The sequence below is a fragment of the Lolium rigidum genome, chromosome 7 (genome assembly GCF_022539505.1).
Source record: "Lolium rigidum isolate FL_2022 chromosome 7, APGP_CSIRO_Lrig_0.1, whole genome shotgun sequence".
In the NCBI taxonomy this organism is placed as follows: domain Eukaryota; kingdom Viridiplantae; phylum Streptophyta; class Magnoliopsida; order Poales; family Poaceae; genus Lolium; species Lolium rigidum.
In genome coordinates, this window is record NC_061514.1 from 303,089,088 (window position 1) to 303,108,277 (window position 19,190).

The following is a 19,190-nucleotide window of genomic DNA, read 5'->3' on the forward strand; positions in this document are numbered from 1 at the left end:
TGAGGAAGGTTTCACTTTCTATAACTAGAAAGGAAAGGTCGTATCGTATCGAAATTCCGATTTCGTCGGGATCGTCGGCGGTCGATTCCGATTTTCAAGCTATACATCGTCAGCGAGTCGGGAGAAGAAGAAACTTCGGCGACACGTTACGTCGGCACCGAGGCAAGAGAAAACTCGCCAAGATCTTCAGCGACATGTCGTTTGAGTCATCTGCGGACTCATATGTAAGCGATGGCTCAAGCGATGTCGACACGATTCAACGACTTCGTACGACAAATCTGTCCCACGGTGGGCGAGGGTCTTCATCCGTCCCAACGATGATGTCACCGACCCAACATGGTCCCAGGTACAAAAATATCGTCGAATTTATGCCGTCGAGGGCCAGAGGAAACATACGAGGAGGCTTTCGACGATTTGGGCAATCCCTGTGCAGATCCCTCGAGATCTGAGGAGAGGTATGGGCACACTAAGCCTGTGGGACCCACACCGCGTCGTCGAGTTCAACTTCCACAAACGGCACAGCAGGATGAAGTGCCAAAAGCTTTAGATGGTTCGGAGCCAATGGCAGCCAGCGCTGTCGGTCCAGAAGCCCCCGCCAAGCTTGTCAATATAGGCTACGCGCAGCTGGAACAGCAGTGGAAAAGACGATTTGACGGCTTTGAACAGAGGAGAAAAGGGGGGCAGCCGCGCTCGGCGGGGCAGAAGAGAGCCGGATCTAAGTCGACAATGCTGGAACCTCGGGGAGATAGTCATAGAGAAGCTCGGAGCCCGAGCAAGGTCCCGATTGCAACACATGCACTGAAGGAGAAAGAGAGTGCCTTCTGGTTCAAAATCTCGACATGTCTTTTATGTCGATAGAGCACAGAAAGGGAATATTATCCCCAAAACACCGCCGGCAGAGTGTATGGCGACACAGGCTTTTGTCCTTGCATCCAGGCCACCTCCCGGAGATCCAAGGAGGCTTTGTGCAGCATGGCGATAACGGAGACAAGAGAAGCCATGGGAGGCGGCGTTTGTATCAGCACCGCAGGAAGGGAGCGCACACGCAAGCCAAGGTAGCCACGACCTGCGGCGGCGACGGCAAATGTTGAAGGGACAGAGTGGCGCAAGAGATGCGGCAGCACAAGCAAGGGTGAGCCGAGGAGCACGGCAAGGCAGAGGGAACATCGGCAATCCCCAGAACTAAACGACGAGGATAACGTGCGGTTTGCCGTGCTTCACAAGGAGAGTACGAAAAACTCGGGTCACTTCGGGATTTAAGGATTGCCCCGATCACTTCAAAAAAATTCGAAGCGGCCTTGCCAAGATCCGGAAGGATTGGCTGAGTTGACGCTACCGTCGAGGCGGTCAGAAGTTAGCTGGAGGGACTGGGGCAACAGCCATGCAAAGTATTAGGTGCACATGAGTGGGTAGACCGCCGATCTTGGATCAAAAAGCTTCCGCCGAGGATCTGTCGGCAGTGGGAAAGTTTCGAGACGTATTCGTCAAGAACCGGTCCGCGATGCAAAAAGAAACACTGCGTCGTTAGAAGGAGGCTGAGAGCATGTCGACAAAAGCCGGATGAGTCAATGAGAAAGTACATCCAAAGGTGGAACATCATCAAAAGCTCGGCCAGAAAATATGTCACGACGAGAGAGAGCAATAGATGCGTTTGTCGCGCGGAATCAAGGCGCGGAAGATTTTGTCGAGGAGACTTGGGAAGGACCAATCCAAAGGCAGGTGTCCGCGTTAATGGAGATGGCAAACGGATGGGCAGACGGAGAAGATGCTGTCCACAACAAACGGCACAGGTCGCCGGAGAGGAGGACCGTCGGGCGGTGCTCTGACGCCGAGCGACAGCAGTTCCTCGGCCGGTGCCCGAACTATGGCCGCCCGGGCCCAGAGGTCGGCAGGAATTCCGAGCAAGCTCACAGGAGGAAACAATAGAGATGATTATCGGGGAAGCGATGAGCAGCGAGGCGATAACAGGGGCCGCCTCTCCGCAACGGGCAAAATAGCCGGGCCAGGGTTCCCCAAGGCCTTTCGTGTCCCCGAGACGTCGTTCGAACGGACCGTGCCGGATGCATTTTCCACTCCGACGAGCGACGGAAAAAGACCGGTCGGGGCACTGAGGAAAGAAGTTCGTCGGGAGTTTACGGGCAATGATGCGTGGGGGTATGCGGCGGAAAGCCGCTCACGCTCGAGCGGCACGGAAGAAATCCTCGGGAGCCCGGAGGACGTGAGGTTCTGCCACCACCTCCCGCGATTACAGGGCGACCGTCGGCGTCAGCTCGAGAATAGCGGCGACACCTCCACCACCGCCTTATGTACGAATCCTAACTCAAACGGAGCGGTGTCGATGATTCGAGAAGGGAGAGGCACGCCCAACAGAACTCAAAAAGTAATCTGCGCGGCACGGGGTGTTCATGTGCGGGAGAAAATGCCTCCTACCCAACGGTTAGAGTGCCTCAGTTGGTCGAGAACCAGCAGACATCGAACCGCTCCCTGTAGCGGATCATCCGCAGCAAGTTCCTCGACCGGAGCAGTCGGCACTTGTACTGCCGGCGGTTGTCGCAGGGATCTGACCGTGTCCTCGCGTATTCATAGATGGCGGCGGCGGCCACCGACACTCATGTGTGCGATGCGGAATACATTAAAAAAAAAGGAGAAGATGAACATCTCACAACGAGAGAGCCTGAAGCCAACAGGACACGAGGTTCCACGGCATCACAGGAGAAACGAGTTACCCAGTGGGGAAGATCAACCTCGACGTTCGGTTTGGAACCCGAGAAAGGGGTATAGAATCGAGGAAAATCTGGAGTTTGAAGTCGTGGATTTTCCATCGCGGTACCACGCTCTTTGTTGGGACGACCGGCCTTATGCTGAGATTTATGGCGGTACCACACTATACATACCTGTTGTGGAGAGTTGCACTGTGGACCAAAGGGACCAATCACGGTCGAGAGGAAGCTTTCGCCGTAGCCGATAAGTGCGACAAGGATTTTCGTCGGTTCCATCGGAAACTTTCGGGATGCAAGGCGAGTGGTTGGCGTCAAAAAGTATGACTGATTACGACGTCTTGCGCCGGACGTTGGAAGGCCAAATAAAAGAGTCAACCTTCAATACCGAGAAAAATTCCAAGGAGGTGCGGATCCACCCGAAACGGACCGAAAAAGACGACATCTCACATCGCAAACAACATGGATGCCCGCATAGGAAAGCGCGCTCGTCAGCGTTCCTGCGTGAGCAGCCGGAAAATCTTCGCATGGTGTCCGGGGCGACATGCCGGGGAGTACCCCGGGGAACTTGCCCGAGCACCACCTAGAGTTTGGGTCCATCAGCGAGAGCCAATCAAACAACCTTTGCGGCGTTTTTCGGAACCAAGCCTTAAAAGCTATGCTTTATCGAGAAATCAATCGACTACAAGAAGCTGGTTTTATCAAAGAGATATTCACGAGAAGCCACATGGGTAGCAAATCACTGTGATGGTGCCAAAGAAAAACACTAGGGTCCTTCGCATGTGCGTCGACTTTACGTGTCTCAATAAACATTGTCCAAGGATCACTTTCCCCTCCGAGGATCGATCAAATTATCGACTCCACGGTCTGGATGTGAAACGTCTTTCCTTCCTAGACGCATATTCTGGTTATAACCAGATCAGATTGAAAGAAGAAGATGAAGTAAAGACAGCGTTTATTACACCATATGGCGTGTTTTGTTACAGAACAATGCCCTTTGGTCTAAAAAACGCGGGAGCAACATATCAGAGGATGATGCAGAAGTGTTTGGCGACACAGATTGGGAAAAACGTGCAAGTATACATCGACGACGTCGTCATAACATCAAAGAGGGGACAACACTGATCGAGGACCTCAAGGAAACGTTTGACATCTCAACAAATTCTGCCTGAAGTTGAACCCGACGAAGTGTTCCTTTGGCGTTCCGACGAGGAGAACTCCTGGGGTTTCTAGTCTCAGCAAGAGGGATTGAAGCAAATCCCGATAAAATACAAGCTATCGTAACAATGAGAAAGCCAACAAAGTTGAAAGAAATACAACAGCTAACTGGGTGAGTCGCAGCTTTGAGCAGATTCGTCGCCAGGTTAGGAGAAAAAGCGTTACCATTCTATGCTTTGATAAAGCAAGGAGACAAATTCCAATGGAACGAAGAAGCCGACAGAGCCTTCGAAGATTTGAAGCGCAAAATCTCGACACCACCAATTTTGGTGGCGCCGAAGGAAAAGGAACCTCTCCTGCTATATATCGCAGCCACGCCCCAAGTGGTGAGCACGGTGCTAGTTGTCGAAAGAGAAGAAGAAGGAAAACTTCACGGAGTACAGAGGCCAGTATACTTCGTCAGCGAAGTTTTATCACCATCAAAACAAAGGTACCCTCAGTACCAGAAGCTAGCATACGGAGTGTTCACAACAGCACGAAAATTGCGCCACTATTTTTCGGCACACCCGATCATAGTAGTCAATGAAGCTCCCTTGTCAAATATACTAAACAATCCAGAAGCTATGGGTCGTGTCTCCCTTTGGGGAATAGAACTTTCCCCTCGGGACATCACGTATGAAAAAAGAAAAGCAATCAAGTCGCAAGTTCTGCCAGACTTCATCGCAGAGTGGATGGAGCTACAAAACACAGGACCCCCAGACTTGTCGAGAACCTGGACCATGAATTTCGACGGGTCCAAGAGAGTAGAAGGAGCTGGCGCAGGAGTAGTACTTATATCACCCGAAGGCGACAAATTGAAGTACATCCTTCGGATGACGTTCCCTAACGCATCCAACAATGAAGCAGAATATGAAGCCCTCATACACGGGATGAAGATGGCGAAAGCATGCGGTGCAACTCGACTAAAAATCTTTGGCGACTCACAATTGGTGGCCCGACAAGTTATGAACCAATGTGATGCGATCAATGATAGCATGGTAGCGTACAAGGAGGTATACAATGAACTCGAGAAGCTATTTGATGGATGCGAGGTAAACCACATCAGTAGATTGAGCAACGATGAAGCTGACGTCCTCGCAAACATCGGGTCGCAGTGCCTCCCGGTCCCGCCGGAGTGTTTTGGGAAGAAATAGCGGAGAGATCTACGAAGCCAAAAAGGTGCGAGAAAAAAGAAAAAACTTCGACACCCCTCACGAAACCACGGAGGATGAAGAGGAACAAGAGCTTGTGATGATGGTACAGGTTCCTTGGATGCAAGCATATATATCATACATCCTCGGGAAAGAAATACCCGACGATCCGAGTTGAGGCAAGGCGAGTAATTCGACGGTCTAAAGCTTTCACGGTGATCAAAGGAGAACTGTACAAGCGAAGTATTTCAGGCGTTATGCAAAGGTGTGTAACACCCGAAGAAGGAAGAGTAATTCTGAAGGATGTACACGAAGGAATATGCGGCCACCACGCGAGTAGTCGAGCCATCGCAGCCAAGGTTTTTCGGGCAGGATTCTACTGGTTGACAGCAATCGAGGACGCCAAAGAAATAGTAAGGACTTGCGATGCGTGTCAAAGGTTCGCCGCAAAACCTCACTCTCCAGCAGCGAGAACTAACACCAATACCATTGTCGTGGCCCTTCGCACAATGGGGACTCGACATGGTGGGCAAGTTACACAAATCGTGGCCAGGAGGAAAAGAATACATGCTAGTAGCCGTCGACAAATTTACAAAGTGGATAGAAGCGAAGCCGATAAATTCGCCAGACGGAGCATCCGCGAGTAAAATTCATAAAAGACCTCGTCTTCGATTTGGAGTGCCCCACGAGCATCGTCACTGGACAATGGCAGTAACTTCACATCCCACGAATTCAAAGATTATTGCAAAGAAGTGGGTATAAAGTTACACTTTGCGTCGATTGCACATCCTCAAACCAATGGGCAAGTCGAGAAAGCCAACGGCATCATCTGCAATGGCATCAAGAAACGCCTGTTAGGACCATTGGAAAAAGCTCGACATACGTGGCCAGAAGAACTACCAAGTGTGTTGTGGAGCATCCGAACAACACCAAATACAGCGACACAGGAGACACCGTTTTTCCTGGTCCATGGAGCGGAGGCAGTACTACCAATAGAAATAGAGCATGACTCCCCTAGAGTCACAGGGTATAATGAAGAAACTTCAAGGACAGCATTGGAAGACGACGTAGACGCACTCGACGAAGCTCGAGACGAAGTATTATCAAGAGTAACCAAATACCAACAGGACTTGAAGAATTACCACAGTCGATGTTTGCGGCCAAGATCCTTTCAAGTGGGAGACTTAGTTCTTCGGCTCACGCAAAAAAGTCATGAAAAACTCGAGTCACCATGGCTTGGTCCCTATATTGTCACGGAAGTAATCGGAGGAGGAGCAAAACCCCTGGAACGTGGCGCAACTCAGGCGGTTCTACGCCTAGAGCTAAAATATAGTCCTTGTAAAACTTCAATGTACTGAAACGCCCACGAGTTTTCGGACGCACTCTTTTCCTTTTTCGGGGCACCGAGTGGGGCCGGGAAAGGTTTTTAATGAGGCGGGCTCGTGGTGCTGCAATATAATAAAGATAGTGTCAATATAACTTTTCTTTCTCGACATGCTCAAATCTCCGACCCGACGAATTTCAATATAGTTCCTCGCATAAAGAAAAGCCTCGCCTTGGTATTAAAATACCTCGTGAGTCAATAAAAATACAAAATAGTACTAAATAAAGAAGCTCGGGGGCTGATATTCGCCAAAACTACATATTATTGCCTTGGTTCAAAACCTCGCATTATACAAATACAGTGAATAGCCACCGAAAACACTCGGGGGCTAGACAAATATAGAAATATGATGTTTGCTGCACAATACAATCACAATCATAATTTACAAGCAGGAATTGTCTACCAAAGGAAAATAATCAGTCATGATTCAATATATCATCAAGGGTAACTCTGTTCTCTTCGGGAGCAGCGCCAAGAAAATCAGCATAATGACCGTCCGCAAAAAAGTCGGCATCCATCCGAAGAAGGTCTTCAATCATTTCTTCAGCTATAGGCGAAACCTTCGTGTTAATACGATCAACACCAACTCTTCGCCGCCGTACCTTCGCGTGAACTGATACGTCTCCAACGTATCGATAATTTCTTGTGTTCCATGCCACATTATTGATGTTATCTACATGTTTTATGCACACTTTATATCATATTCGTGCATTTTCTGGAACTAACCTATTAACAAGATGCCGAAGTGCCGCTTCATTGTTTTCGCTTGTTTTTGGTTTCAGAAATCCTAGTAAAGAAATATTCTCGGAATTGGACGAAATAAAAGCCCAGAGGCCTATTTTCTCACGAAGCTTCCGGAAGACCGAAGACGAGACGAAGAGGGGCCACGGGGTGGCCAAACCCTAGGGCGGCGCGGCCCCCCTTGGCCGCGCGGCCCCGTGGTGTGGGCCCCCCGTGCCGCCTCTCGACTTGCCCTTCCGCCTACAAATAGCCTCCGTGACGAAACCCCCGGTACCGAGAGCCACGATACGGAAAACATTACCGAGACGCCGTCGCCGCCGATCCCATCTCGGGGGATCCTCGGAGATCGCCTCCGGCACCTCGCCGGAGAGGGGAATCATCTCCCGGAGGACTCTACGCCGCCATGGTCGCCTCCGGTGTGATGAGTGAGTAGTCTACCCCTGGACTATGGGTCCATAGCAGTAGCTAGATGGTTGTCTTCTCCCCATTGTGCTATCATTGTCGGATCTTGTGAGCTGCCTATCATGATCAAGATCATCTATATGTAATTCTATATGTTGCGTTTGTTGGGATCCGATGAATAGAGAATACTTGTTATGTTGATTATCAAAGTTATGCTTATGTGTTGTTTATGATCTTGCATGCTTTCCGTTACTAGTAGATGCTCTGGCCAAGTAGATGCTTGTAACTCCAAGAGGGAGTACTTATGCTCGATAGTGGGTTCATGCTCGCATTGACACCGGGACAGAGGACTGAAAGTTCTAAGGTTGTGTTGTGCTCGTTGCCACTAGGGATAAAACATTGATGCTATGTCTAAGGATGTAGTTGTTGATTACATTACGCACCATACTTAATGCAATTGTCTCGTTGCTTGCAACTTAATACCGGAGGGGTTCGGATGATAACCTGAAGGTGGACTTTTTAGGCATAGATGCGGTTGGATGGCGGTCTATGTACTTTGTCGTAATGCCCAATTAAATCTCACTATACTCATCATGATATGTATGTGCATGGTCATGCTCTCTTTATTTGTCAATTGCCCAACCGTAATTTGTTCACCCAACATGCTGTTCGTCTTATGGGAGAGACACCTCTAGTGAACTCGTGGACCCCGGTCCAATTCTCTTTACTCGAAATACAATCTCATCGCAATACTTGTTCTACTCGTTTTCTCGCAAACAATCATCTTCCACACAATACGGTTAATCCTTTGTTACAGCAAGACGGTGAGATTGACAACCTCACCGTTTCGTTGGGGCAAAGTAGTTTGGTTGTGTTGTGCAGGTTCCACGTTGGCGCCGGAATCCCCGGTGTTGCGCCGCACTACATCCCGCCGCCATCAACCTTCAACGTGCTTCTTGGCTCCTCCTGGTTCGATAAACCTTGGTTTCTTTCTGAGGGAAAACTTGCTGCTGTGCGCATCATACCTTCCTCTTGGGGTTGCCCAACGAACGTGTGAAATACACGCCATCATGAACCTTTGCAACAACTTGGGTCAAGTCAAGCTTTGAGTGGCAGATCTGAAGCATGATAAGGGCAAATCTGGCGCCAGCTACCAGTTGAGCTTTGACAAAGTCATGGATCCTGTGGGCATCCTTAAATTTCTCCATTAACTCGAGAAGAGTTTTTGGTTGAACGTTCCGAGGAAACATAGAGTTATAAACCATAGACAAGGTCTTCGTACAGAAGTCAAGGAAGTCGCGAGTTTGAGAGGCGCGATCCTGAAATCTGACAATTTGGCGGGTCCTCTCGGGGTAGCCCAAAACAGAGAACCGTGATCAAGGGAAAGGTTAACAAGGAGGTTTGCCCTAGTATTTACCCTCTCATCTTCGGCAACAGCATCAGTAAAGGAACCTATTAAAACAAAGGAGCAGAAAGATTTAAGAGACGTAGCATGAAGATGGAAGATATCGAGGGTGAAACAAGCATACCCGACATATCCGCACTGGCTTCATTCATTAACTCGAGCATGAAATTCTCTCGAGCAGTCGCCTTCTCAGCCTCGGAAGTAGCAATCTCCCTAGCAGCCACGGCCTCGTGAGCTTGTTGAAGTGCAATTTTTTCGGCTTCAGATGACTTACGAGACTTTTCCAACATCACAAGTGTTTGCTTCTTCGCATACCTGGAGTTGCTGCCGAAGTTCATCTAATTCTTGCGGCAAGGAATCTTCGGCAGTGTAGTATCGGCAAAAACTCTCCTTGAGCGAGAAGAAGAAGGCGAAGTATTGGAAGGACCAGGAGCTGGCGTATAATTGTCAAAAATCAACTGGAAAAAAGAAATATTTCGACATCAATCACTGAGTAAAGATAGATTTCCATTCATTCCCAGAATATATACATGTCTATTACAAAAGAAGGACCTTCTAGAGACCTACTGAAGCAGTTATCGCCAAAGAACACTACGGCGACAATATCAAAAGAAAGAGGTACGCTAAAAAGAAAAAAGCAAAGATGCATTCAACTAAACCTCCGGCCTTGATGAGCTAGGAGTCGAAGACAGTTTGATCCCGAGATAGGCCAGGATTTTCTTCGTGTTGGGCTTAGCTGCCTTAATCAACGACTTCCACCTCGATTGCTCTATCTGCTCAGTGTCGCCAACTTTCGCCCAGTCGATAGTTTGTTGGCTATCGGCAACCAAAGCAACAGTGTTTTCAATGGCGACCTTCATATTCTCATGACGCACCTTCAGCCCAAGATCTTCTGGTGGATCAAAGCATTTGGCCAGATTAAGGAAAGTTGCGGGTTCCTCTTTCTTTGGGAAGAAATAGGGAAAGAGCCGCGACAGCCCTGCTTTAGCGCGATCAATGCCTTCGCGTGCCTCTGACCCATGAAACTCGAGGAAAGAAAGGGCGTCGAGAAGAGGATCATCGTCGGGATCTTCAAGTTCAAACTCTTGAGCCGTTCTATCTGTCAAGGAAGAAACTTATTGAGCAACAAACGAGTGAAGAAAAGAATATACAAAGGATATGAAATGGTTCAGATACTTACTGAGAAAGCGGCGACTTTGCGTCTTTATACGCTTAAGGATCGCTTCCTCGCGAGCAGATTGTGCAGTTATATGCTCGCTCAGTGAAGTCTCGGCAGCGTGAAGTCTCTTCCTAAGATCTTCGACACTAGCAGCTTCGGTCTTGGCCTTGTCGGCCTCTCGCTCTAGCTTGAACAACATCTAATTCGGCCTTCTTACGAGCCTCTTCACTTTGCTCTAATTTTTGAGCAAGTGCATTGGCACGCTCGTTAATAGCCGCCAATTTTTCTGCCAAGAAAGATAAAACTTCGTTAAAATATCGACAACAACGGAGTAACAGAGTAATGATAAAAAAGAAAGCAGCAAGGCATCACCTTCAGTTTTGTTGGCATATTCACGATACCCAATGAATTGAGCACCGATGCGAATAAGCTCTTTGATCATGGGCTGTTAAGAAAAGAAAGGGACAAAGCAAGAAAATTTTGGTATGAGAAAAATATAATGGCATTCAGAAGCAAACAGAGGAAGTACAGACAGTGACAAGAGTATGGAGAACTTACATCATCCAAAAGAGGGTTAGAAGAGCTACTCAATTGGAGACTCGGCTCCGGAATTGCTTCAGTCCTTGCCCTTTTTGGCGAAGGGACACAGGGGCTCGAAGGAGGAGTAGACGCGCCGACGTTTTGTTGAGGAGGCGAGGATTCCTCTCCTTCAACTCGCGGCTCCGAAATAACTAGGGTACGTGACGTACTCGTTCGAGCAGCCACATCCAAAGTTGGTGTTTCTTCATCATCATCACTGTGGAAAAAGAGGTGGCAGCATAAAAAGCAAGGCAAACAAAATTCTTCGAACAGAAAAATAAAAAAAAAGACAGGGAACTCACGAACTGATGAGACTCTCGAGATATGGGTCATACGCTGCCTTTCGCGGTGAAGGAGCAACTTCTTCGGGTTGGGAGGTCCCGGAATCCTCGACATCATTCCTTTTCCTTTTGTTCTTGGGAGAAACAGCAGGAGGAGGAGATTGTGCTGATGTAGTACCTTCAGAGGCAGCATCCTTTTCAATAGATCCCGCAGATTTTCGAGAATCTGCGGGTTCATTCACAAAAGAGGGGGCCTCCTGGTTGTCATCGGCAATAACGGCCCTTTCTTCGACATCTCCACCTTCAGGAAGAGGAGGAAGGGAAGCCATAGTAGGATGATTCTGCAGAAAAATAACGACAAAAGAAAAATTAGAGAGATATCAATACAATGAGATGCAGGGAAAGTTCGGAATAAAGTAAAAATTCGAGAAGACGAAATACCTTGGGGAGAGGATTGGTAGAGCTGTATGGTTCCACGCGGCACGAGGAAGGAATAGGATCCCTCTTGCTCAGTGAGGAAATTCTTCGAATCAGCTTCTCCAAGTCCTTCACAGAAAGATCATTGGAGAGCCTATTGGCGTCATTTTCACCAGCATACGTCCAAAGGGGATTTTTGCGAGCTTGAAGAGGCTGCACTCTAATCCTAAGAAAGTAGGCAGTGATTTGAACGCCAGACAGTTCTTTGCCTCGAGTATTTTGAAGCTGATGAATACGAGACATAAGTGCTTATGTCGCCTTTTTCTCTTCTTCGGAAGCCTCAGCATCCCAGGAGCGGCGGCGTTGAATTTTGGCACTTCCGTCAAAAGGGACTATGTTGTGTTCCACAGAATTGGCACTTTCTTCGTGTATGTAGAGCCACCTTTTGCGCCATCCTTGGACAGAATCAGGAAATTTGACGTCGAAGTAATCAACGTCAGTTCGGACACAGATAACAACACCACCTATGTTATAAGTGGCGTTGTGGGAGCCATTGCGGCGGAGGCAGAAAATGCGTTCCCACAAAATCCAATTAGGAGGGATTCCAAGGAAGCATTCGCACAGCGTGATAAAAATGGAAATATGGAGGATGGAATTGGGGGTCAGCTGGTGCAACTGAATCCCGTAGACAAAGAGAAGACCGCGGAGGAAATCATGGATTGGGGTAGAAAGGCCGCGAATGAGATGATCAACGAAACTAATCCGGTATTCCATTGGAGGGTTTGGGTAGCTTTCTTCGCTGGGAAAGCGGATGGCGTCTTCTTTCTTCATCAAGCCAAGCCTCTTCAACATGTTGACGTCTTGGTTGGAGATTTTAGATCTCTCCCACTCAAGATCTTCGGCGGCCATCTTGGATTCAGAGTACCGTGGCGAGTGAGTCGCGTGCGCGGTGGCATCAACGGCACTGAAAAAAGCAATGCTTGTGTGTGCGGAAGATCAAACAGAGTTGGGCGCAAAGGAAGTTTTTGCAGAGGGGAACAGATGTGCGGCGCAAGCGAAGGAGTGGACCGAGGTTGAAGAAAGGTTTATATAGGATTCGGGAGAAGTAATGAACCGTTGGATGAAGAAATCGTGTGGTGAAAAAAGATCTAGTAGATAAAAGGGTAAAAAGGTATTTTTACTGAGGTGGAATAGCACAGACGTTACCGTACGTGCGCCAGGAAAAGCGGAGGACGTGTGTCCCCCACTTGCACGACGTGTCAACGTGGTGGGAACAATGGACCCACAAGGCAGAAAAATTCCGATTATTAATAGAGATGAAGTGAATTTGACAAAGGAAAGTATGTCGACAGGAAAAATAAAAGGAGAATGGCGACAGGAGGAGTTATTTGAATACTTCGGGAGCCTTTGGTCAAATACAAGTTTTTGCCCAAATGCTCGGGGGCTACTTCGATAAAAATAAAATTTCGACTATGGCAATATAGAAATTGCGGGAGCCTACAACCAAGCACAAGTTCGTGGCTGTAGCCTCGGGGGCTACTCCCATCGGGAGCGCTGTTCGCGCACCCGAAAGATATATAAAAAAAGGAGAATATCGGGAAATTATGACAATATAGCGACAAGGTGGACTAAAATGTTGAGCCTACAACCAAGCACAAGTTCTTGGCTGTAGCCTCGGGGGCTACTCCCATCGGGAACGCTGTTCGCGTGCCCGATGAAATTAAAAAAGGAAAAGGAAGAAAGATAGAAAAGCAAGAGAGTATATTTCGAGTTATAATTAACTCTACATATACTCCCATCGGGAGATTAAGTCATATTTGACTCGATAAAATGTGCCATTCCAACAGCCGGAAAAGCACTCGACAATATATTCTCAGAACGCCAAAGTTGCGATCAATTTCTGAATGCCGCAAATTTGCGAAGGTAAGACCCCGGATCCGTTCTGCTGGGCGTGGCATCGCCGAAGACTGCGCTCTGCTACTTTTATCCGTATCAACAGATACGAAGAAAAATCCTAACGGACGCGTTAGGTACTCGATAAATTTGACCGGGACTCGACGGAATGGTAAGACCTTAAGCGGCACCTGTCGAAGTTTGCACCAAGTATCCCGAGATCATGTCCGGGGACGTGATCTTGAAGTAGGTTTTTGTGGATTGCCACTAGAGCGAGTTAACTAGTACCCGATCCGTCAGATGAACTAGCCCCAATTACCATTATCCCTGTACAAAATAGAATTTTATATGGAGAAATATAAAAGAGTTAAAGCTCTCGAATAAAAATAAACAGTGGAGATTTTCCCTGACTCTACGATTCAAGCAAAATCTTGGGGGCTACTGACATAGGCATCCCAAATGGGCCTGCTAAAGATAGTACCCGGGGTTTAATGGAGGCCCACTACCCGAAGAATAAGAAGATTCGAGAGCCCAAGATATATTAAGAAAAGTAGAGTTGTAATAGGAAGTGTTGTTTGTAATCTGGCGGGATGAGTTAGAAACCGTCCCGGACTCTGTAACTTGTACAAAACGAAACCCTCGGTTCCGCCTCCTATATAAAGGGGGAGTCGAGGGACGAAGAAATCATCGAATCATTGTTCACAAACCCTAGTTTTCATAACCGTCGAGTACTTTCCGGCTGAAACCTTCGAGATCTACTTGCCCTCTACTTCTAACTAAACCCTAGCCTATAACCCGTAGGCATTGACAAGTTGATACCTTGTCACTAACGCATGGTAAACGTACAAGAGAACAACCACACGTGCATATATTTTTGTAGTAATGAATGCATTAATTCTCTCTCGCTACATGTACCGTTTAGTTTTAGTATTTACTTTCCGTTGTACTTTATTTTGTGTATTAGTTCTTAGTTACTTCAAGACCTCTCTTATTTATTGTTTTCTCTAGCAACTTATAGAGACTAGGTTATTCCCAAATATGGTTTGGATTCCGACTTAACTAGGCATATTTAATATATGTGACAATGTAGTTACGGGGCTAGTAGTTGCCTTTTATTTAGCTCTCGTGGGATAATATACAATTCTGATAATACTTCATGTGAAATACTACGATAGCTCTGTGCACTCGCCCACATCAAGGTTCATGTCGCCGTTGGCATGGAGAAAAAGCGCTTGGTCATCACCTTCTCACTTGCGTTCAGTTTATTTTTGTTTGTTGTTATTTATCTTATTGCTTTCATTTATATAAAAATAATAAGAAACTATAAAACTATTTACTACTAATCATGTCTTCCAAAATATCCATTGTTGAAACATGTGCAACATGCAATGGAGGAGAAGAGATACATGGAACTGCTACACATGGCTGCCAAAGAAACTAATGAAGACGCGGACGCACACAATGAAGAGGTCATCACCGCCGATGATATTAGGGTAAATGACATTGTACTAAGTTGGTGGTGCTCACACGTTGTGTTATTCGTATCAAATATTATATCTCTACCTATGTTTGTCGGTCATTTTTCTTTTAATTTCCTCGTACTTATGAAAAATCTTTAGCATCTTACAATAGTAGTGATGCTCAAGGTTTTTAGTATCGGGATATTAGGTAGTATCATTTTCTTATCAGCAGTATCATATCGTAGTATCACGATACTATGGGATTTTTATTGTAAATAAAAATATATGTATATATTGATAAAATACCCCCAAATAGGTTTAAATTTAATTTTAAATTAATTTTAAGCATATTCCATGTCTTTGATAGAGGTTGATCATGTAAATGCTGTATTTATACAATATATAAATATGTGCCAGCCTAATGCATGGTACAAATATAATTAATTATGAACCCACAAAAGAAAGGACTGTTCCCATATGCTCGAAAGTTGGTACACACAAATGATCGACTACATTCTTGCACATACAAACTCATTTTTCATACCCATCTTGCCCAAACTAATATGTGTTGTTTAAATACTTAGTTAACCTTGAGATTACAAACTAATCTATACCTTTCAGCTTGCCACACACTGTTGTGTCCTTATTTTTATCATAGGCGCGAGATCGTGTTGTATCAATTTTGTATAGGGATACTAAAAAGATGCCATGATAGTCGATATGTATTGGGATACAGTAAGATGCTATCAGATTTACACACCATCACGTTACGCACCATGGTGATGCTTCTACAGTAGCCTATTTTTAGAGCAAAATTTCACAAAACATGCAAATATGGTTCTTCTCTTGGAGATGCTCTAAGGCTATGTTTTGCATTGCAATGGACTACAATAATTCATAATTCGTTTGGTTCAGCTGTTTCTGCATATATTTACCGAACAGCATCCCATTGGTTGTCCTCCTCTAAAAAAATTTACCATGCAAACCATTACAAACTGGAAAGAGAACCGACGTTTTGTTACAAACGGATACTCCATAGGGCAAACCTTTATAAACTGGGAAGAGAACCTTGACAAACTGGAGTAGTAAAAATGATGTACTCCCTCCGATCAAATTTGGAGAAAATTAAGACATGTTTCATGGGACATAGAGAATACATTTTCTTCATAATATGCTATACTAGGTTCCGTTCTTCATCTGCACACTTCATTGGGCAAGAAATGATCGAACATAGATCATAAGGATACGGATAAACTAAACCACATGGATTTTGCCAAGACCTTCACAGTAATCAACAGTTTGGGCAAAATATACAAGTTATTACCTGTCCTCGGGTATTGTGGTTTTACTCAAAATCACATTTCACTTAGAATAATACATAATATTCTTCCTGAACAAGTCATTCTTTCTACATTACAACATTTGGGGCAGGGGATGTGACCCTTTTCTTCTTTCTTCTACAACACAATGTAACCAATGGATATCCGCAAAACAAAGAAACAAAAGGGGGCAAGTAAAATATAGCATATCATCAGTCCACTGTAAAATGAATGCGCTCTGCAGAACACAAATCTGGAGAGATACAAAGCACGGAGGCAGGCGGCCGTGGTTACTATGACAGTGTAGGGAAGCGGAAAGCTCTTAATCTTCCGCGCTGTGAGCTGGGGCTTCTGTATCAGCTGCATGATCAGCAGCCATCCTTTCCTCAAGAACCCTCTCGCCACGCTCCCTGACACAATGAAAATTTAGTTGGTGAGGTTGGAAAAATATTTTCTGAGATGCCGTGATATCGAGTTTTCTTTCTCAAACTACAACCATTTTGTGGATTCACATAGAATTAGCTTTGTGGGTAAACAATACCTTCTTCTAGATGCCTTGGTAGGATCAGTAACTGGGAGGGCCAATTCTGAAGGCTTAGAACTCCCACACAACATCCGGTGGAATGCATTAGCAACTGGGTCTGTGACTGGTCTGCAATGATCATACATAAAAAGATGATTTCAGAAGTGGGATAGCAAAATAGTATTTGCAGTGTAGTATAACAGCATTAAGAATTACCGCATGGCATCTGGGAACAAGCTCGGGAAGGAGAAGTCATCACTTGCATCACCCTTAAGTCCTGTTAGTGGGTTTCTTTGGAAGTATCTCAGGTAAAGCCAGCTGACGTACATCCCAGACAATAAAGTTGGCAGGAAGTTGATGGAATCAGGCACAATGAAGGCCATGATAGTTGAGAAGCACATGACAAAAAATGGCATCCACTGCAGCAGGAAGAACATCGCAAAGACACAGAAAACTCCACATCAACAAATTTGTAACTTTCCACAAAATAAATATGCACTGATACAATTACAAGCCTCAGAAATTGCACTGTACTAGTAGTTCACCGATGTACCTTGGCCTTTATTTTCCAGAAAAAGCACATGGGAAGCTCAAGGTGTGGTAACAGTTGCTTCAGGGCTACCAGAAAGCCAGCAAGGGCACCATGGAAGCCAGAAAGTGGCGTGACACTACACGATATGAGATAGCAAGGTTAGCTAGCTAGTGGTTATAATATTCCAGCCAGTAGTCTTATTTTCTGAGAAAGTATTATACTATTATGTAGTAAGCCCAAACAATCAGAGTACCAAAGTGCTCTAAATGCCATCAAGGGTATACAATAGAAGAGTACCAGTGTGAGGACAGTACATTCTCTGATTGTTTGATAATAGCAAGAATAGAGCTGGCATGCTTGCTAAACGGAGTAATAGGCACTAAGGCACATGAATAGAGCTGCAGTGCTTGCTAAATGGTAATAAGTCAACATGCTAGCAGGTTGGTGTTTACAACTTACAGGAAGCTCTCCTTTCCGGTGACATAGTACAATGCAACAGCAATGCAGAAAGCAAGGACACCACAGATGGAGTTAATCAAGATAATGAACTTCAAGAACTCCTTGCGGCCCCAGGTTGGTTCAATATCCTTCCCACAGAAGAGAAGACCAAGAGAACTTCCAATAGCCTACAAAAGCAAAAGCAAAATTTATAAGATTAGGATTTCAGGACAGAGTCATTTGATTCCACAGAGTCATTTGATTCTAAATTAAGCTAATCCAAAGTAATGACTAAAGAATGTTTTCCAAACTATCTACTTTGCTTCAACTATAATGGTTTTATTTGGAATATAATAGTACTATAGGATGGCTAGTAGAGGTGTCATAAGCTCCCATTCCATAGCCATGACAGAGTAATCGAAATTAAATGGGGAGAGATCTAGCTAGCTCACCCCTGGAAGCACTTGCTCTATGTACCCAGCTGTGAATACAGTCCATACATAGGGAATTGTCCTGCAAGATGCAGAAAACGAAATTCAGTGATCTAGTACCCCACTTCAACGATCCCTCTACAAAATTCAGAGATACTTACTTGGCGGGGACGATGGCGAGGTAGTCTATGGAGGCCGGCACGAAGTGGAGCAGCGCGTAGCCGCCGAGGAGCACGACGACGAGGCCCTTGCAGGTCTTGGTGAACTCCTTCCCGGGAACCTGCATGCGCGCGCGCCAAGAAGCAGCATCAGCAACACGGAGCACGCAGATCTGAGACGCAATGAGCTGCTATGTTCTGCAAGCGAGGCGGCCGGATCGAAGTCTGCATTGGTCAACGCTCCGAGATCCCAAGATTATCGGCTCAGATCTCGCAATTCGCAGGAAACTGGCCCGTGCGAGAGCTTCGCCGGGAATGGCGGAGCAAACCGCCAGATCTCTCGCTAGCAAGGCAAGATCCAACCAGGATCCGAACACGGTTGGTGAGCAAGCTCAACTCGTCCACACCCATGCACAGAACAAAGCAAGAAGATGCACAGAGAAAGAAGAGCAGCAGAGCAAAGATGGTTACCACGCCGGTGGGAGCTCCAGCTCCGGCGGCGTCTGCCGCGGCGCCGTGGGTCTCGGACGTCGGGTCCTGCAGCGGCTGGCTCTCCATCATCACTAGCTCCTCAGATCTCCCACCTCTCCTCGCCTACTTGGTTTAGTAGGAGGGGAATGGCGCACGGGGGAGGTTGTTGGGGGTCAAAGCCTCAGCTCGTGGGGGAGAAGAAGTGGCTCACTGCCTGCCCGTCGCCTTCCGACCACCAAACGCTGATCAGCACACGCTTCTTCCACTCTCTTACTATCATTAACAAACACGTTTTATCTCGTTAACCTCGCCTACCTTTCCTTGCAAACAAAGTCAGCATGTCAACCGCTGTCTACAGCAACCATAATTTGACGGGATTGGTTTAAATCCCAAACATTCAGTTTCAAAATTGGTTTTGATGCTATTCTTCGGAATCCCAGATCATAAATCTGAATGAAGCCCCTCGTTTAAGTATACACATATGTGAACGTGATAGTGTTACATTTTTGCTAGGGTGAATGATGAAGACGAT

General features: G+C 46.3%; 1 protein-coding gene across 1 annotated transcript; it reads right to left on the reverse strand.

The window, feature by feature from the left end:
• Positions 1-16,123: 16,123 nt before the first annotated feature.
• On the reverse strand, positions 16,124-18,868 carry LOC124677003 (rhomboid-like protein 19). Its single transcript, XM_047213013.1, has 8 exons — positions 18,659-18,868; positions 18,191-18,309; positions 18,051-18,111; positions 17,620-17,786; positions 17,182-17,296; positions 16,845-17,047; positions 16,647-16,757; positions 16,124-16,515 (listed from the first exon to the last, which is right to left on the reverse strand). The coding sequence occupies exons 1-8, from the start codon at positions 18,746-18,748 to the stop codon at positions 16,428-16,430; spliced, it is 954 nt and encodes a 317-aa protein (XP_047068969.1). The 5' UTR covers positions 18,749-18,868; the 3' UTR covers positions 16,124-16,427.
• Between the last annotated feature and the right edge of the window lie 322 nt (positions 18,869-19,190).